General features: G+C 43.3%; 1 protein-coding gene across 3 annotated transcripts in view; it reads right to left on the bottom strand.

Annotated features, from left to right (window-relative positions):
• LOC111973216 (transcriptional activator GLI3) overlaps window positions 1-21,766 on the bottom strand; it is a 183,134-nt gene that overhangs the window by 46,569 nt on the left and 114,799 nt on the right. For all 3 annotated transcript variants that reach the window (XM_024000506.1, XM_070446741.1, XM_070446740.1), the window contains exon 5: window positions 1,000-1,205. In XM_024000506.1, coding sequence (XP_023856274.1) covers window positions 1,000-1,205 — 206 coding nt within the window. The remainder of the gene's footprint in view (window positions 1-999; window positions 1,206-21,766) is intronic.

The following is a 21,766-nucleotide window of genomic DNA, read 5'->3' as shown; positions in this document are numbered from 1 at the left end:
TGACCAGAGTAGAGCACTACATAGGCAATAGGGTGCCATTTGGGCCCCCCCTTTCACCCTCCCCTCCCTGGTCCTCCAGCATACACTCCTCCGCCACCGACCCTGGCCTTGAACCTGAGCCTCCCTCTACGTCCGTCTGTCTGTCTTGTACGTGACCGCCGCTCTATGACGCGTCCTCCAGAGGTCCACTGACATGATCCACAGATCAAAGAATAACCTCCCTCAAACAAGCCTCCCGACGCACACACACTCAGACATATACATGCGCAGTCACACATAAAAACAGAAAGAGTCACACACTGCACATGCTGCACACAGACTAAAAGAAAGTCACATGTGCACGTTCCGGACAGACACACACAGTTCAAATAAATGAATGAGGTCACCTCTGTCATGACCTTTGTTTGACATGAAGCACTTCGTATTAGGGATCAAACCTAAAGAGATCATAACTGAACACTCTTATTGCACTAGCTGAACATATTGGTCAACAAGAAAGTACATTATTATTCTTCAAAACGGGGACTGAGGGGCCTTAAGAGAGAGGGAGCCCACGTCTGTGTGATACATCACAACCGCATTGTATTTACTACAGCTAACTAGCTCTGGGATTTAATGGTCAAGTGAAAGATAGATTACAAAAGAGTATGTAGTACGTTTATCTTATTCAACTCCATATTATGGGACTCTGTGTGCATTCAAATAATACTTGACTGTATGGGGACTCATGAGAGGGCGAGTGCTTGTTCTGGGTCCCAAATAATAACCTATTCCCTATATAGTGCACTACTTTTGACCAGTAGTGCACGATATAGGAAATCGACAGGCCCTGGTCAAAAGTAGTGCACTATATAGGAAATCGACAGGCCCTGGTCAAAAGTAGTGCACTATATAGGGAATCGATAGGCCCTGGTCAAAAGTAGTGCACTATATAGGGAATCGATAGGCCCTGGTCAAAAGTAGTGCACTATATAGGTAATAGGGTGTTTGGGGACTTACCGTCTGCAGGGCTGAGGCCCCTGGCTGCAGAGATCATAGAAAGTGAGGGACTGGAGTGAAGTGACCGGATGTAGTCCATGTAGGGGTTGATGTAGGGGTGTGGTGGGTTAAAGGGTGACTCGGCCCCCACGGAGGGGTTCCGGTGGGGCGAGATCCGGATGAGGGAGATGTCGGAGAACGCCGGACTGCCGGCCAGCGAAGGAGGCCTACACAGACAAATGGGGAGAAAAAAATAGAAGAAATAAGTACATACTGTATGTACAGTTGATCTAAGATCAGGTTAATTTCATGACAGAGCCATTATATTTTAAAAGTGTTACCTTCAAACTCAAGGTATTGTAACAGCTTTATTGTAAGTAAAGAATATGGTTGTGTTTGACCAGCCAACATATCAGAATATGTATTACGAGACTTGAAAACGATATGTTTTATGCGATCTTGAATTGAAAGAGGCTACAACAGCAGCATCACACTCATTGAGTGTACTGGCAGGGCCAGCAAATGAATGGTGACAATATCACCCTCCCTCCATCTGCACTCCACAGGGAACAGCAGAGAGAGAGAGAGAGAGAGAGAGAGAGAGCGAGGGGGAGAGGAAGAGGAAGAGAGAGAGATGCATTCTTCTTGCTCCTTCCTCCTCCTTCTTGCTCCTTCCTCAGATCAAAAGCTGCTTTCACCACTGTGTCTTAATCAGACCGAAACGTCAGGCCAACTTCACCACTAGATTAGCCACCATGCCTCGATTTAGTAGCAAGCACTTCTCATAACTTTGCCTTCCTGGAAAAATAAATGTAACAATTAGAAATAAACCCATTGGATTTAATGATAATAATGTATTATCATTATAGTATTTAGGTTGATTTTAGGGTTTATCCAAGTGTCCAAAGAGCTTTCCACGGTGAGGTCAGCTCAGTCATTACCAATGAGTAGCATCCATAAGCAATATCTGTCTATCCCACAACAAGAATTGTGAACCATACCAACGCACAGTACCAGTGAAAAGTTTGAACACACCTACTCATTCAAGGGTTTTTCTTTATTTTTACTATTTTCTACATTGTAGAACAATAATTAAGACATCAMAACTATGAAATAACACATATGGCATCATGTATTAACCAAAAAAGTGTTAAACAAAATATATTCAAAATAGCAACCTTTTGCCTTGATGACAGCTTTGCATACGCTTGGCATTCTCTCAACCAGCTTCATGAGTTAGTCACCTGGAATGGTGTGCCTTGTTAAATGTTCATTTGTGAAATTTCTTTCCTTCTTCATGGGTTTGAGCCAATCAGTTGTGTTGTGACAAGCTAGGGGTGGTATACAGAAGATAGCCCTATTTGGTAAAAGACCATGTCCATACTTTGGAAAGAACAGCTTATATAAGCAAAAATAAATGACGGTCAATCATTACTTTAAGACATGAAAGTCAGTCAAAACTGAAAATTTCAAGAACTTTGAAAGTGCAGTCGCAAAAACCATCCTGCGCTATGATGAAACTGKCTCTCATAAGGACYACCACAGAAATGGCAGACCCAGAGTTGCATCTGCTGCAGAAGATAAGTTCATTAGAGTTACCAGCCTCAGACATTGCAGCCCATATAAACGCAGTCTCCTCCTTCATGGTCGAATTTCTTCAAAGAAACCGCAACTAAAGGACACCAATAATAAGAAGAGACTTGCTTGGGCCAAGAAACACAAGCAACGGACATTAGACCGGTGGATGAGTCTTTGGTCTGATGAGTCCAAATTTGAGATTTTGGAAAAGCGTGTGCAAAGCTGTCATCAAGGCAAAGGGAGGCTACTTTGAAGAATCTCAAATATAAAATATATTTTGATTTGTTTGACACTTTTTTGGTCACTACATGATTCCATATGTGTCATTTCATAGTTTTGATGTCTTCACTACTTTTCTMAAATGTAGAAAATAGTAAAAATAAAGAAAAACCYTTGAATGAGAAGGTGTGTCCAAACATTTGACTTGTACTATCCAAAATCCCTGTTCTCGACACAGCAAATGTGTACATTAGAACCTCAACATCTAGCTCAGGACACTGAAGTGAAGAATCAACTAATACTGTTTCCCTTTTTAAAATTGGCTAAGAGGGCTTGAAAACTTCATAATGATGGCCTTGAAGAGAAAGCCCCTCCCTGGAGGATGAGGAGAAATCCACATCAGCCTAGACATTAAGAGGCTGGGAGATTAGAGTGAATTAGACCCTCCACTCATCCACTGTGGCTCCTCATAGGACTGGCCTGTCACTATGGTCCCCAGGCGAGATGAGGGAAGAGTGTGGGAAAGAGAGAGAGAGAGAGAGAGAGAGACAGAGAAAGAACAGGAGAGAGACAGAGACAGAGACAGAGACACGAGAGAGAGAGAGAGAGAGAGAGAGAGAGAGAGAGAGAGAGAGAGAAGAGAGAGAGAAGAGAGAGAGAGAGAGAGAGAGAGAGAGAGAGAGAGAGAGAGAGAGAGAGAGAGAGAGAGAAGAGAGAGAGAGAGAGAGAGAGAAGTGAGCGAGAGAGAGAGAGAGAGAGAGAGAGAGAGAGAGAGAGAGAGAGAGAGAGAGGGAGAGAGAGAAAGAGAGAGAGAGAGTAATCCATGTAAAGTGAAGAAGGAGCCTGGCCCAGAGTTTGGCTCGGAGTGACCTTGAGCAAGGCCAGGGGACCGGAACAGCCCAATTACACCCTTGGACCCTGTCCCCAAGTCCCCTAACGGCCCCCACCAGCCCCTCACGTCCTTCCCCATCACAACCCCCTAATGAAAGAGCTCAGGCCAATAATGAACGCTGAGGAGCGGAAATACTGGAGCACACACACACACACTCAGACAGTCACACACACACAAAGACCCTCTACCTCCTACTTTTCAACAAGCTTGCGCCAATTAACCCACAAGGACTACTATGAGGTGAATTTCAAGCACTCTTTGTCCTTCTGTTTGAGTGCATGACAACATAGTCTCTGTGACGCTGTAGCAGGTATGTATGGAGTGCTCTTGTCTTCTCAAGAGGAGTCATCTCTATGAAGGAAACAATACAAAGGAAGCTGATTGAAGTAAAGGTTGGAGGTTGGGAAAGAGGATTCTTTTTTTTGGGGGGGGGGGGGCTCATAAATTGTTTATAGTTTGGGAGTACAACCTAAGATGTTTCTGGACTAGCTGGATGCTTTTGGGAATTTCTCTTTTTGGGAGTCCCAAAATGTGTCCCCTTAAGGGCTCTGGTCAAAAGAAGTGCACTATATGGGGAATAGGGTGCCCTTTGGGACACAACCAGAGTAGCCTTGAGAACCAATGATTAGAGAGTGAATTAAGGTAAATGAAACTGATGACTGATACCAGTGTTATCATGTTGACTATGACACTACCTCCATCCTCTAGGAGTGGTTCTGCACGTCTCCTATCCTCTGAGTCATGAGACACCTCCTCTGAGTAAACAGGGCACCCTTGTCCCTGTTCCCCTTCGGTGCACGTGTGTGTGTGTGTGTGTGTACAAGGGCAGAAGATAAGGCACCCACAGGCCACCATAGTACGCCTCATTTACACAGATCAACACAGCTGTTGAGTGAAACTCACTTTGATGTCACTGTCACATGGTGACCATTATACAAACACACCTGAGGAGAACAACTATCAGATTAATGACAACAACCAAAAACATTTTAAGTGAGAAGTAGGGATTGGTSTGAAGCTGAAAAAGAAAAGAAATTCACATGAGCACCACTATGCCTATTCCACCCATGCTCTGCCAAGGTTGTCCAGTGCACAGCTTTGACCTACTACAGAAACTATGTTGGTATTGTACTTCAAACTATGTTGTAGGTTGTTTAGGATTCAAACCTTCTTAAACAGCCTAATTTATACCCTGCAGCAGTTCATTAGAGGAGGTGCTCCCACAAATAAGTGATTTGTACCGCATMCACGTTAAAGTATTGGATTCTTCACAAACCCACTAATCCCATTCCACTACCTTCTCAAGCTTTTTTAATTATATGAAAGCAAGCTTTGCTTTTATACTTACAACAYCATTATGCATGATTGAACGAGCTGTTTTGTCTTGTCACAATGTAGTGCCTGCCTGTAGTTCCTTAAACCTTTATTTTAGCAATACATGTCATTGAGAAGAAGAAGAAACGTTGGTCAGTAGGTGCCCAACATAACAACAGGTGTTGGTGTGTTGGACACAGTCACTCATATCCACTGAGTATACAAAACATTAAGAACACCTGCTCTTTCCATGACATAGACTAACCAGGTGAATCCAGGGTTTTTCACACTTAACAGTTACCCGTTTGCATCAAGAATGGTCAAACCACCCAAAGGACATTCAGCCAACTTGACACAACTGTGGGAAGCATTTGAGTCAACATGAGCCAGGATCCCTGTGGAATGCTTTTGACACCTTGTAGAGTCCATGCCCCAACGAACTGAGGCTGTTCTGAGGGCAAATCCAATATTAGGAAGGTGTATTTCATTTTTTTTGTACACATTTTTTTTGTACACTCAGTGTTTTTCCTGTACATTATTTAATAGCAGGACACTGTWGAGTCTATTATCCCCGGAAGAGTATGAATTAGGTTGTTTGAGAAGGTTTGAAATCCTAAGCAACCTGCATACACATTGCTTGAAGTACAATAGACCGATATAGCTACTGTACTAGCAGTAGCGGACACTGATTGGCTGACTACCCGGGGCGCGAGACGGTTGGAGGTATCAACAAAGCAGCATGACAGAAATACAATGCCAAGTTTTYGAACTACCGGTAGTTTCTTTGAGAAGATATATAAAGCGATCTGTGCATTTGAACAACCGCATAAATACACCTTTTGCATGTCAAAAACCGAATGACCACTGCTGCAAATGCTGTCACTGTTTTGAACAGATTAGATCATACTATTTAGAACAGGTACCCAGCTCACGAACGAACGAGTACACCAGGGAGAATGAAACAAACACGCAGATGCAATAAGTGAAGACAGATTATTTAACTGGGGTCTGGGGATAGCTAGTTAACATTGTGTCACAAAGCCAGTTAAAGTTCATTTTGAAATAACTTCATATTTCCGAGTTAGTAAGATATGAGTTTAGAAAGACTTGAAATTGGCATGGGAGATAACTATCTAGCAAGCTACCAGCTACCTATAGCTAGCTGCTTATCAAAGGTAGATAAATGGTTAATTTGACCAAAACATTGATCAAACTATTTCTCACAATTTCTTAAAATAATAATAAATAATTAATTTGACCATGCTTTGTGATACACCCGTTTTTATGCTGTTTTAGTCCACACAACATGTCGCTCTGTCACCTACAGTAGAACCTGACAAACAACCTCAGKGGGAAACAATAGGATTAGCCATGCTTTTTTTTGTCCTATCAAAGCCGCGATGAGAAATGTCTAGCTAGTGTATCCCTCTGTTCCTCGACTCTCGTTGGATGTGGTTTATCAGGTCCCAGGCTGCTATGACTGTTATGATTATTTATTTACACGTTCCTTACAATTTACTTTAGCTCCATCTGTAACTGATAGAGCAAATGTAGTCATATGCGGTAGTAAGCTGTCTGGAGCGAGAAACTCATTGGGAGGAGGAGACTAGAGCAAACACAGAAGTTCTAACTGAACACACATTTGAGCGCCCCAGGACGATCATTTTACTTTTTGCTGCTATACTGTAATTGATGCTATGAAAACCTGTTGACGCTCTTCCCCCTCATGGCAAATAGCCAGTGCTTTTTGTCCCGTGTAGCTCAGTTGGTAGAGCATGGCGCTTGCAACGCCAGGGTTGTGGGTTCGTTTCCCACGGGGGGCCAGTACAAAAAAAGTATGAATGTATGTACTTGTAAGTCGCTCTGGATAAGAGCGTCTGCTAAATGACTTAAATGTAAATGTAAATGTAATGCTTGACTTGAGCAGAAGCTCACCTTAGCTGAGTAACGGTACCTCAAATTTATACGACTTGAGCTCCAGTTCCTCTCATAGAATATTAGCTCARAAGTATTGTGGAGCTCCTGCATCTAAATATAAACAGTGCTGGCACTCTAAATTAGTACCGGAACCTATTTCAGTTAAGTCAAGCACTGCAAATAGCTGGCAAACACAACCCAAGCAATGTTCGCATGGCCTGCACAGAGGCAGAGTTGCCGCTGCTGGCAGTCACTGAGGGCCAGAGTAGTAAGTAACTGAACAGCTTGTTTTTAACAATATATTTTTTAAATATGAAAATTACACATTTACCACACATTTATGAGAATTTAAAAAATAATCAATATATATTTTTTTGTAAATAAATATTTGTACTTATTTTTTGGACCAATCACAAGTGGGGTGCTGCCCCTAACGCCATAATGGGCGACGTGCCTCTGTTTAGTAGGTCAAAGCTGTGTGCTGGAAAACCTACGTTGAAAATGGGTGGAGTAGGCATTGGGGTGCTCATGATTTTCCGGCTTCAGACCAATCTCTACTTATCATTTAAAACATTGTTTTCCATGGTTTTTACACCAGAAGGTTATTACACAAAATTGTACTATACATTTCCACATGGAAATGGTGTCTTTAAAAAGAGTAATTTGCACCTTAAATTATGTTTAAAAAAAAGGATGTGTTTTGTCTCACACAATTTATTACCCTTCAACCGAAACTTCCTGAGGCGCATCGTTAAATCTCAGAGCTGTTTCCCAAAATCGTCGTTACTAAAGCTGCACTTGAAAAGACTTGTTATTTACCGACTTCCTCAGACCACTCGTTGAACAGCTAACTGGGTCGTTAGATACTTTTTCTCTCTAAATAAACAGAATATCTCAGCTAAACATAGAATCAAGATGTTTATCTGTCTCTCTGTGACCGCCAATAACTTCAGAACTACAATACGAATTTGCCAATGTCTTTGCAATTGTTATAAAAAAGCAACAGGTAAAAATAAAACTGAGATGACTGCATTAAAAGATAAATACAGTAGATTACATGGGCCTATATATTTAAATCATCTTCAAATAATTTTCACGTTCAATCAATTGAGATCTATTTTGCTAATTGTAGGCTACCGTCTATAATTTTTGCATCAATTTCATGATGTGTAGGCCTAACGACATGTGCACAATGATGTGTCAAATATTATATTTAGTTCAATAAAGAGTTGCACACTTTTATATATATATATATATAAACTCCCAGTAATTTATTGGGTAAAACACCGGTGTCTTTGCACACTCTTGGCATTCTCTCAACCAGCTTCATGAGGTAGTCACCTGGAATGCATTTAAATTAACAGGTGTGCCTTGTAAAAGTACATTTATGGAATTTCTTTCCTTCTTAATGGGTTTGAGCCAATCAGGCGTGTTGTGACAAGTTCAGTTGCAAAAACCATCAAGCGCTATAATGAAACTGGCTCTCATGAGGACCGCCACAGGAAAGGAAGACCCAGAGTTTCCTCTGCTGCAGAGGATAAGTTAATTAGAGTTAACTGCACCTCAGATTGCAGCCCAAATAAATGCTTAAATAAATGAGTTCAAGTAACAGACACATCTCAACTAGAGGTCGACCGATTATGATTTTTCAACGCCGATACCGATACCGATTATTGGAGGACAAAAAAAGCCGATACCGATTAATCGGCCGATTTTTTTTTTTTTATATATAATTAAAAATATATATATATATATATCATACACACACACACATTTTTGTAATAATGACAATTGCAACAATACTGAATGATCAATGAACACTTTTATTTTAACTTAATATAATACATAAATACACACACACACACACACACACACACACACACACAGCTCTGAAGTGACAATGATACTGAAGAGTCTGCTTAGGAGACATATACTCTCAACTGTTTGAATAACAATAGAGTTTAAGTTACCTGTGATGAATGTTGAAAACAAAAACTGTCATTTSTATATGCAGGAAATCCTATTTTAATAATGGGCATGGCAAGAATTGACGACCAAAGTGCGAGTCATAATTGCCATGACACCTTCTAGCAAAATCTGAAAAGCAGGTTCCTTCATTTATTCCATAGGATAATTTTAGATTCACTTAAAATAAGGTCTGTGTTTCGTGTAGGCTTACACCACCTTGCCAATTTTATAACTGTGTAGATATCCATAGGACAAGGTAACTCTGATCAATATTGGCTAAATACAGTATAAGCGAAGATCATTTTTTATAGAGTGGATTTATGAAAATATGTTGACAAACGTTACCTTATTCTAGTGAGATTTACACGGGTATCAAAACGTCGAGGCGGTTTAAGCCTGCACGAAACACAGACCTTATTTGAAGTAGATCAAGACATTCTCTATGGAAGACATGAACGGTAAAATAACGAAGAAACCCCTTTCAAGTTCAGCCGCAAGTTATTACAGGAATTATAACGCGTCAATTATTTCTCTCTAAACCATATACCTTTGACTAATCCGGAAACTATCACCTCGAAAACAAAACGTTTATTCCGTTCCGTATTTTATCTAACGGGTGGCATCCATGAGTCTAAATATTCCTGTTACATTGCACAACCTTCAATGTTATGTATAATTACGTAAAATTCTGGCAAATTAGTTCGCAAAGAGCCAGGCGGCCCAAACTGTTGCATATACCCTGACTCTGCGTGCAATGAATGCAAGAGAAATGACACAATTTCACCTGGTTAATATTGCCTGCTAACCTGGATTTCTTTTAGCTAAATATTCAGGTTAAAAATTATATACTTCTGTGTATTGATTTTAAGAAAGGCATTGATGTTTATGGTTAAGTACACATTGGAGCAATGACAGTCATTGATTGATTGTTTTTTATAAGATAAGTTTAATGCTAGCTAGCAATTTACCTTAGCTTACTGCATTCGCGGCACAGGCAGGCTCCTCGTGGAGTGCAATGTAATCAGTGTTAGAGCATTGGACTAGTTAACTGTAAGGTTGCAAGATTGGATCCCCCGAGCTGACAAGGTTAAAAATCTGTCGTTCTGCCCCTAAACGAGGCAGAACGTTCCTAGGCCGTCATTGAAAATAAGAATGTGTTCTTAACTGACTTGCCTAGTTAAATAATGATTAAATAAAGGTGTAAAAAAATAAATAATAATAATAATAATAAAAAATTAAAATAAATTTTTTGGGGCAAATCGGCGCCCAAAAATACCAATTTCCGATTGTTATGAAAACTTGAAATCGGTCCCGATTAATCGGTCGACCTCTAATCTCAACATCAACTGTTCAGAGGAGACTGTGTTAATCAGGTCGAATTGCTGCAAAGAAACCACTACTAAAGGACACCACTAAGAAGAAGAGACTTGCTTGGGCCAAGAAACACGAGCAATGGACATTAGACCAGTGGAAATCTGTCCTTTGGTCTGATGAGTCCACATTTGAGATTTTTGGTTCCAACCGCCGTGACTTTGTGAGACACAGAGTTGGTGAATGGATAACCTCCGCATGTGTGGTTCCCGCCGTGAAGCATGGAGGAAGAGGTGTGATGGTTTGGGAGTGCTTTGCTGGTGACACTGTCGGTGATGTATTTAGAATTCAAGGCACACTTAACCAGCTCCCAACACTTCCTACACCCTCCATCCATCCATCCATCCATCCATCCACCAGAAGAAATGTGAAGAGAGAGAGAGGTGGGTTAGCTTCTTGTGCTCCCAGACCGGATGAGAGAGGAGAGGAGCAGAGATCAGTCAGGTGTCAGAGGCCTCTCCTGGCCCGGGTTGACAGCGTTTCCCCTCCCCTGATTCCTCCATCCCTCCCTCCCCGCCATCCCTCCCTGCCACCGCTCTGAAAGTCTAAACCAGAGGGGAAGAGAGGGGCTCCTGACAGCGGAAATAGCAGAAGCTTTAAAGCTCCAACCCTTTCACTGTGATCAAAGAGGCCATGGCTACACAGAACCTGAGCCAGCCCAGACACTGAGCAGAGAGAGAGGAGAGTGAGAAGGAGAGACAAGAAGGGAGAGGGAGAGAGACAAAAGGGAGAGGGACAAGTAGGGAGAGAGACAAGAAGGGAGAGGGAGAGACAAGTAGGGAGAGGGAGAGACAAGAAGGGAGAGAGACAAGGAGGGAGAGGGAGAGAGACAAAGAGGGAGAGAGACAAGGAGGGAGGGACAAGGCGGGAGAGGGAGAGACAGGGGGAGTGATGGGTGGGATGGTGAGAGAGAGAGAGAGAGAACCAGAGTGAGAGAGAGAGAGAGAGAGAGAGAGAAGAGAGAGAGAGAGAGAGAGAGAGAGAGAGAAGAGAAGAGAGAGAGAGAGGAGAGAGAGAGAGAGCGAGGGGGGTTAGAACATGGGAGGGAGATACAGGGGAAAGGGAGTGAGAGAGACAAGACACACACAAGGAATGAGAGAGAGCAGGACTCCATGAGCCTTCACTACTATGGTCTGAATATAAAAGAGAAATCGCCAGAGAGTGCCTGTGTGCACACATATGGAAAGCAAAATGAAACAGTGTGCTACAGTATATGGTAACTTCTGGAAGGTCCTTTGGGAGCTACTGAGAGCAAGAAATCATAATCAGAAGTCAAGCCAGTAATAACATTGTTCTGTGTTGCTGCATGGTTTAAATAAAGTTCAATTGATGAGTAGCAGCAGTAGGTATTAGGAATTGTGCACATTTACAGTAAGAGTAACATTTACAGTAAGAGTAACATTTACAGTAAGAGTAAAAGTAAAACCTGGTTTGAAATATATGTATTGGTATATTGGCAGGAAGGGTTAATGTGTGGTTTAGACAATCCAATGATTTCAAACACAAAGCAATATAATTTGAGTGTACTTGTAACTCTAAGGGACATCTATAAACCCTAAACCCTTATCCTACCATTAAGCTGCATGTTTTGTTTGTCTCCTGCCACCGCAGTGAAGAAACCATCTGTCACACCCTGATCTGTTTCACATGTCGTTGTGATTGTCTTACCTTCATACCTGATAGTACGAACTGGCCATGACTGACCCAGCAGACCCGTGGCCAGCTGCGCAATGCCATCTCCTCCTAATGAGCCTCCATTGGTAGGCACGAGGAATTGCTTCGTGGTCTTATGGAGGGGTCCAAATGTTGGCTGAGTGCCATGACCGAGCATTGGACATGCTGCTGGAGCAATTACGCGGGTTGTCTGGGGGGCAGCCTGCCACGGTGGTAACCCCATCGCCCCTCAGTAACTCGGAGGTTAGCAGCGCCGCCCCACCGGCCACTCCACCTTCCCAGGAGCCCTGTTTACCTCCCCCGGAACGCTTTAATGGAGAGCATGTTGGCAGCAGAGAGTGTATGGAACCAGGAAGCACTGTTCGACATGTTCCTGCACGGCGTCTCGGAGGAGGTTAAGGACAAGCTTGCTGCTCGGGAGTTACCCACGGATCTTGACTCCCTCGTTGATTTGACCATCCGCATCGATGGGCGATTGCGGGAACGACGGCTGGAGAGGAAATTTGATTTAGCTCGCACGTCCAGGGATTCCACCTCGCCTCCGAGTCATCCCGGAAGTCACTTTTGGTCATTTCGTGTCTTACATTTACATTTACATTTAAGTCATTTAGCAGACGCTCTTATCCAGAGCGACTTACAAGTCTTCTTGCCTGGTAAAAGACCAGGCTCACGAGTAGGAGCGAGTACTATGGTGGGCCATATGGAGAAATGTTCTGCTTCCCTTACTCGCACCCATTTTCATTCTGCTGTGGGGAAACCAGTCCAAATATCTCCGGGTCCTCATTGACTCTGGGGCCGATGAGAGCTTTTTGGATGCCATACTGGCTTCCGAGCTGAACATCCCCACTCAGCCCCTCTACATTCCCATGGATGTTAGAGCGCTGGACGGGCGCTCTATAGGTCGGGTCACCCATAACAACACTCCCATCAACCTACGTGTGTCAGGGAATCACAGCGAGACCATTCAATTAATTGGGAAACCAGATTTCTAAGCAAATTGCTTGCAGTTCCTAGGGCTTCCACTAGATGTCAACAGTCCTGAGAAATAGGTTGAGGTTATTCCTTTGTGTAATGAAGAAATACGGCCATCTTGAAGTCGAGGCACTCCAGGTGTCCTGGACTTGCGCTTCAATCAAACAGAAGGCATGCTACATTTCGTTTTAATCCTGTATTGAACACATATCATCCCGTCTTCAATTTTATCGATTATTAACGTAAAAAAATACCTAAAGTTGTATTACAAAAGTAGTTTGACATTTTTTGGCAAAGTTTACAGGTAACCTTTGAGATATTTTGTCGTCACGTTTGAGCAAGTTGGAACCGGTGTTTTTCTGGATCAAACGCGCCAAATAAATGGACATTTTGGATATATATCGACGGAATTAATCGAACAAAAGGACCATTTGTGATGTTTATGGGACATATTGGAGTGCCAACAACAGAAGCTCGTCAAAGGTAAGGCATGAATTATATTTTTATTTCTGCGTTTTGTGTCGTGCCTGCAGGGTTGAAATGTTTTCTCTCTTTTGTTTACTATGGTGCTATGCTCAGATAATAGCAACGTATGCTTTCGCTGAAAAGCCTATTTGAATTCTGAGATGTTSGCTGGATTCACAACCAGTGTAGCTTTAATTTGGTATCTTTCATGTGTGATTTAATGAAAGTTTGATTTTATAGTAATTTTCATAGTAATTAATTTTAATTTGGCGCTCTGCATTTTCTCAGGCTTTTTGCCAAGTGATACAGTACCGTCTTGCCTAAACTCAGATTTTTGGATATAAATATGAACTTTACAGAACAAAAAATACATGTATTGTGTAACATGAAGTCCTATGAGTGTCATCTGATGAAGATTATCAAAGGTTAGTGATTAATTTAATCTCTATTTCTGCTTTTTGTTACTGCTCTCTTTAGCTGGAAAAATGGCTGTCTTTTTCTGTGACTTGGCTCATACCTAACATAATCGTTTGGTGTGCTTTCGACATAAAACCTTTTTGAAATCGGACACTTTGGCTGGATTTACAAGTGTAGCTTTAAAATGGTGTAAAATACTTGTATGTCTGAGGAATTTAAATTATGGGATTTCTGTTGTTTTGAATTTGGCGCCCTGCAGTTTCACTGGCTGTTGACGAGGTGGGACGCTACCGTCCCACATACCCTAGAGAGGTTAAGGAAATAAATTCCCTGTAAACGGTAATATTCTCTGCCTCTGTCATCCTTACCTGCACCTAGAATCCCAGGGTGTTGGGTGTTGCAGGGTGTTGCGTTCCCTTCTCCAAGAGGCGTACGTAACATAATGGGGGCTCATCCGGGATAATTAAACCCACCGGACCCCGCTGCTCTGAGCTCTCTGTGATTGGTGATTGAGGTGTGGTGGTAGGTTGTGAGTTTGGATGACTTGTTTAGTTTGCGTGTGTTCAGTAGGCTGCAGTGTACAAAATGGCTGCCTCAGCCGTCTCCAATTTTGTTGAAGCGCCCTCTGTTGATCGGTTGGTGGGGTTGCGTAAAGTTGACCTTTGCGCCATAGCTGACCATTATGGACTCTTCCTCCCTGAGAAAGCCCTAAAGGCTGAGCTTTTGGTGCTAGTCAGGGAGGGTTTGGTGAGAAAGACATTTTTTTGGTGAAAGATGAGGAGAGGGAGGCTTCAGGAGAGGAGACGGGTAGATGTCGGAGTGGGGGCTGTTTTTTCCCAATGTTCTGCCCTGGCCACGGGGCCCTGCCTCAACACCACGGAGAGGAACTACGATGTGGATAATCGGGAGCTTCTCGCAGTGAAGATGGCGTTGGAGGAATGGAGGCACTGGCTAGAAGGGGCAGAACATCCGTTCATTGTGTGGACCGACCACAAAAACCTGGAGTATCTCCGCACTGCCAAGTGCCTCAACTAAACTCAGTAAAAAAATTAACTTTCCTTTTTTGAGGACCCTGTCTTTCAAAGTTAATTCGTAAAAATCCAAATAACTTCACAGATCTTCATTGTAAAGGGTTTAAACACTGTTTCCCGTGCTTGTTCAATGAACCATAAACAATTAATGAACATGCACCTGTGGAACGGTCGTTAAGACACTAACAGCTTACAGACGGTAGGCAATTAAGGTCACGGTTATGAAAACTTAGGACACTAAAGAGGCCTTTCTACTGACTCTGAAAAACACCAAAAGAAAGATGCCCAGGGTCCCTGCTCATCTGCGTGAACATGCCTTAGGCATGCTGCAAGGAGGCATGAGGACTGCATGCCTCACCGTTATGTGAGAAGCCTAAGACAGCGCTACAGGGAGACAGGATGGACAGCTGATCGTCCTCGCAGTGGCAGACCACATGTAACAACACCTGCACAGGATCGGTACATCCGAACATCACACCTGCAGGACAGGTACAGGATGGCAACAACAACTGCCTGAGTTACACCAGGCTGAGAGAGGCTGGACTGAGGGCTTGTAGGCCTGTTGTAAGGCAGGTTCTCACCAGACATCCCCAGCAACAACGTCGGCACAAACCCACCGTCGCTGTACCAGACAGGACTGGCAAAAAGTGCTCTCACTGATGAGTCGCGGTTTTGTTTCACCAGGGGTGATGGTCGGATTAGCGTTTATCGTCGAACGAATGAGCGTTACACCGAGGCCTGTACTCTGGAGCGGGATCGAGGAGGTGGAGGGTCCGTCATGGTCTGGGGCGGTGTGTCACAGCATCATCAGACTGAGCTTGTTGTCATTGCAGGCAATCTCAACGCTGTGCGTTACAGAGAAGACATCCTCCTCCCTCATGTGGTACCCTTCCTGCAGGCTCATCCTGACATGATGCTCCAGCATGACAATGCCACCAGCCATACTGCTCGTTCTGTGCGTGATTTCCTGCAAGACATGAATGTCAGTGTTCTGCCATGGCCAGCGAAGAGCCCGGATCTCAATCCCATTGAGCACGCTGGGACCTGTTGGATCAGAGGGTGAGGGCTAGGGCCATTCCCCCCAGAAATGTCCAGGAACTTGCAGGTGCCTTGGTGGAACAGTGGGGTAACATCTCACAGCAAGAACTGGCAAATCTGGTGCAGTCCAGAGGAGATGCACTGCAGTACTTAATGCAGCTGGTGGCCACACCAGATACTGACTGTCACTTTTGATTTTGACCCCCCTTTGTTCAGGGACACATTATTCAATTTCTGTTAGTCACATGTCTGTGGAACTTGTTCAGTTCATGTCTCAGTTGTTGAATATTGTTATGTTTATACAAATATTTACACGTTAAGTTTACTGAAAATAAACGCAGTTGACAGTGAGAGGACGTTTATTTTTTTGCTGAGTTTACATGCAAGCGAGATAGGCCCTGCTGTTTACCCGGTTCAACTTTTCCCTCTCCTACCGGCAGGGGTCCAAGAATGTCAAGCCGGATGCCCTGCCTCGCCGCTATAACCCTACGGTTACCAGCCCGGAGCCCGAGACCATCCTTCCCACCTCGTGCCTGGCGACGGCACTCACCTGGGGTATAGGGAAACAGGCACGGGAAACAATCTTTGTCTTCTGTTTCCAGGCCCACCCCTCCTCCAGCGTGTTATCGATGGCCATCTGGCGTACACGGTCAGACGCCTCCTGAGTGTTCTACCATGATGCAAGGGTTTCCAGTACCTGGTTGACTGGAGGGTTATGGCCCGGAGGAGAGGTGCTGGGTCCCCGCTAGAGACATCCTGGACCCAACCCTCATCGCTGACTTCCACCGCCGGCGCCCCGGTCAACGAGGTATGTGCCCAGGGAGGACGCCAGGTGGGGCCCTTAGGGGGGACGGGGGGTACTGTCACACCCTGATCTGTTTCACCTGTCGTTGTGAATGTCTCCACACCACTCCAGGTGTCGCCCCATCTTCCCCATTATCTCCTGTGTATTTATACCTGTGTTCTCTGTTTGTTTATTGCCAGTTTGTCTTGTTTGTCAAGTGAATCAGCGTTTTTGTGTCTCAGCTCCTGCTGTTCCAGTCTCTCTTTTTCTCGCCCTCCTGGTTTTGACCCTTGCCTGTTCTGACTCTGAGTCCACCTGCCTGATCACTCTGCCTGCCTCTGACCCTGAGCCTGCCTGACGTACGGTACCATTGCCCCACCTCTGGTTTACTGATCCCTGCCTTGACCTGTCTATTGCCTGCCCCTGTTGGATTATTAAACCATTGTTAATTTGACGTTATCTGCATCTGGGTCTTAACTTCATACCTGATACCATCATCCTTTAGAACAGGGTTTCTTGGGGGGATTTTCGGTTTTGGAAAAATAGAAAAATGTGACCATGTCTCAATGTAATTAAGGTATGAAATTATTGATATTATCCAATTTAATCTCTTTTTGGGTTTAGTTGTGGTCAATTTGCAGTGTACAAATTTTTATATTTATGTTCCAGCCCCCCGACCATCCACTCCGAACAAAAATTGGGCAACGGCTGAATCTAGTTGCCTACCCCTGCTTTAGAATGTCTCTCAGACACCCCTACTGAACTTCCTCATTCCTGATGAGTTGGACCATCTCCTCTCCACCCTGCCTGAACAATAACCATGCCTGTGTGTGCTTGTGTTTAGGGGCACCTATGCGGTTGCCAGTCGTGCCGGGGTGTAACAATGCCCACCTGGCGCTAAGAAGGGGGGCTGGGAGTTCTGTGGCCCCTGACATCAAAGAGTTGGGTGGGGGGGGTTCTATTCATGGTCACATCGACAAGGAGGAATCCCTCTCTATGGTATAGATAGTTCTGGGCGTGTGCAAGGATGTTCTATATATTTTACACAGGAATCTATCGCTGGACACAGGAAGCTGTGTGGAGATGAGATGGAGGGCTCGATCTCTCTCTCTCACACAAGCAGACACACACACACACACACACATCGTTGTCTTGCCAGAAGGATGCACATCTCAGCAGGCACGTACGATACTCCATGCTATGACGAAGATAACAGGTGTTGTTCAACAGGAGGCAATGAGTGTGACAGGCTCAAGTCATAACAACCGGGCCCAGGTGTCAGACACACACACACGCACATACACTCAAAGAAAAATGCACGCACGCACACACACACATAAACACACTCCTGTGAACTCGGCGCTCCGACAATGTGAACCAGTGTGAAGTGGGGTCATGGGTCATACTCAGTGTTTCACATCTCCCTGGATATACACTGAGTGTACAAAGCATTAAGAACACGTAATCATTAGGGAGGAGATGCAAACGCAACCTTAGATCAGTGTCTACATACTTACTGTACTGTGTGACCTTGGAAATTACCATGGAGTAAAACGGCAGGCAAGGTCAACTTGTAGTACCACACACTTTTCAGTTGTCTATAAAAGCCCCTATAGCACTGTTCCAAATGATGGCAAAACACTATTACCATGAATGAGTGTTTGAGCCTTTTTAAAGAAACACTTATATTTCAGCTTGCTTCTCTGCAGGCTTTTCACAGGCTGTTTGGAAAACCATTTCCACACTATAATTAAACTTAATTTCAGCCATCGAGATAAGGACGTCTACCGAAGTAAATCAACAAAGTGTTCACAAAAAAATGAAACATAAAAGTGAAATCATACAAAATGAGCCTGCCTTTTTTCATGTAATTTTAAGTGGGCTTGGAAGTTCAGGCAACAAACATGAGACCAATGTCCATTTTTATGCTCCTCTTTCGTACTTTACGGTTCATTGTGGTTCGATAAATGTGCTCCAAGTAACACCGAAGAATCCACTGTAACCACTCTCTTTCATTTCACTTTTCCAAAAAGTCACACTAGGTTGCTCTCGTTCAAAGTGAGAGTCAACAGTAAATACAGGTGGACTTAACCTTTTTCACAGGGTTTGTTTGAGTTCCTCTGGCATGCCGCAGGCTACAGAGAGGAGAATAGGGGACTCCTGGGTGTTGAAAGAGAACAGCTTCAGAAAGAGGAGAGCAAGTACATCTATCGCCAGCACATCCTCTCAGAGAATGTCTGCCTAGCCTCTGTGTGTTACAAACGCACGTACGCAGCACGCACACATACACACACACACACACACACAGTGCCTTACACAGTGACAGAGACTAACGCCTGCAGACAAATAGGGTCAGGTATCCTCTACACCCCATAGCCTCACTAACCCTACTAGCCTGTAATGAGTTGTGGTGTTGGGGTTTGAGCCAGTCGGTCCGGGAGTGTGTGTGTGTGTATGTGCATGCGTGTGTATGTGTGTATCCCATCCTAAGTGAGAGAGGAGAGGGGATCCAGAGGTGAACGTAGCCCAGGGCTGATAGGGCAGTGGTGTATCAGTGTACTGGCTAGAGAGAGCGCCCCATGAACCACCTCAATTCACTCTGTCACAGTGGGCCTCAGAAATGAACCACTGTACAGACGGACTCAAGCAAATCACAAACAAAACACACAGTGACCAAGAAGGAGAGTCCCGCTGCTGGAGAGAGCTAATCCTTCAGACAGAAAGCGAGAGAAAGAGAGGACAGGGAGACTGAGAGAAGAGGAAAAAGAAAGAGAAAGAGGATTTATCAGGTTAAAGGCTCAGTGCAGTCAAAAACGTGAAATTCTCTGTGTTTTACTTTCCCAACATTTTGTTGTGTTAAAGCTTGAAATGAAGATGTATTGAATTAAAAATGTTGGTCATTGGCCTACACGCAATATCCCATAACGTCAAAGTGGAATATATWTTTTTTTTATGAATTAAAAATGAGAAGCTGAAATGTCTTGAGTCAATAAGTATTAAAAAACTTTAAAAAACTTTTTTTAAATAATTATGTAACAAGACACATAATAAGTTGAATGGACTCACTCTGTGTGCAATAATAGTGTTTAACATGATTTTTGAATAACTACCTCATCTCTGTACCCCACACATACAATTATCTGTAAAGTCCCTCAGTCAAGCAGTGAATTTCAAACACAGATTCAAACACAAAGACCAGGGAGGATTTCCAATGCCTCACAAAGAAGGGCACCTATTGGTAGATGGGTAAAAATAAAAAAGCAGATCTTGAATATCCCTTTGAGCATGGTGAAGTTATTAATTACACTTTGGATGGTGGATCAATACACCCACTCACGACAAAGATACAGGCGTCCTTCCTAACTCAGTTGCCGACGAGGAAGGAAACCGCTCAGGGATTTCACCATGAGGCCAATGGTGACTTTAAAACAGTTACATAGTTTAATGGCTGATAAGAGAAAACTGAGGATGGAGCAACAACATTGTAGTTACTCCACAATACTAACCTAATTGAGTGAAAATAAAGGAGGCTTGTACAGAATAAAAATATGAAAAGTGTGATGTTTGGGGCAAATCCAATACAACACATTACTGAGTACCACTTTCCATATTTTCAAGCATAGTGATGGCTGCATGCTTATGGGTATGCTTGAAATCGATTGTTAAGGACTGAAAAGTCCTTAAGGACTGAAAAGTCTGAAAAGTCCTTAACAAAGGACAATAACCTAAAACACAAGACAAATCAACACTAGAGTTGGTTACTAAGAAGACAGTGAATGATCCTGAGTGACCCGAGTTACAGTTTTGACTTAAATCTGCTTGAAAATCTATAGCAAGACTTGAAAATGTTTGTCTAGCAATGATCAACAACCAATATGGCAGAGCTTGAAGAATTTTGAAAATCCAGGTGTGTAAAGCTCTTAGAGACTTACCCAGAAAGACTCGCTGCCAAAGATGTTTCTACGATGTATTGACTCAGGGGTGTGAATACTTATGTAAATGAGATCTTTCTGTACTTAATTTTCAATACATTTTCAACATTTTCGAAAAACATGTTTTCACTTTGTCATTATGGGGAATTATTGTGTGTAGATGGGTGAGAAATAATATATTTAATCTATTTTGATTTCAGGCTGTAACACAACAAAATGTGAAATAAGTCAAGGGGTATGAATACTTTCTGAAGGCACTGTATATTTCCACACTACGAGGTTGGAATAATACTGTGATATTGTGAAAATTATGATAATGCCCTTTTAGTGTAAGAGCTGTTTGAAAAGACCGCCTGAAATTTCAGAACGTTTTGGTGGGATGAGTTTTGGCCTGCCTGGTGACATCACCAGTGACATCACCAGGCAGTACATTAGTTAATAGACCAATAAGAAAGAGAGTTCCAAACCTCTCTGCCAATAACAGCTAGATTTCAGTTTTCCCTTCCCCACTCAGACCACTCCCAGACAGTCCTAGCAAATTTCTTGCTTGAGAAATTGCTCTTTGCTAAGAAGCTATTTTTGTTACTTTTTGACTATTTCATTGAAATCAATCACAGTAAGGTACTTCACTGTTACCCATAAATTATTTGATATTGAGATTTTTTTTAGATGTCTGCATTGGACCTTTAGAAAAACACAATTGTCCTCTTCAAGCAGTGAAAAAAAAGATCCATCAAATGTTTTCTAATATATACTCCTGTTAGAGGAGAAAGAGAGAGGGGGGAGGAAAAGAAAGCAAAGACTGGTTAGAGGAGGCAGGCAGGCGGCAGGGGCAGGTGGGAAAGTCAACACACACAGCCTACCTTATTCTTACCATTTCATCCATCTTGCTGGAGTACTAATAAAATGTCAAGTGGAGTTGCCTGATATTTAATCATGAACGGGCTGAGCTGCATAGTGGTACCCAGCCCCAGCACCACCGCCCCCGCAGCTCTGGCCCCAGCCCCGGCCCTTGACCTTATCAGGGTCTATGTTGGTTAAGTACAGGGGCGGCGGAGGATTCTTGAGCCTCATCAGGAAGAAAGACGTTTCACACACATACACAATCTCACCCACTACAGTAAGGCACACACATAGCACATATAGCACATCACTAACATCAAAAGGTTCTCTATAAATGATATATTGTCTTCAGAGTGGTTTGGTGCATTAAATA

The sequence above is a fragment of the Salvelinus sp. IW2-2015 genome, linkage group LG14 (genome assembly GCF_002910315.2).
Source record: "Salvelinus sp. IW2-2015 linkage group LG14, ASM291031v2, whole genome shotgun sequence".
Classification (NCBI taxonomy): Eukaryota; Metazoa; Chordata; class Actinopteri; order Salmoniformes; family Salmonidae; genus Salvelinus; species Salvelinus sp. IW2-2015.
The sequence above is the reverse complement of the archived record's forward strand: the minus strand, read 5'-3'. Positions and strand labels throughout refer to the sequence as shown.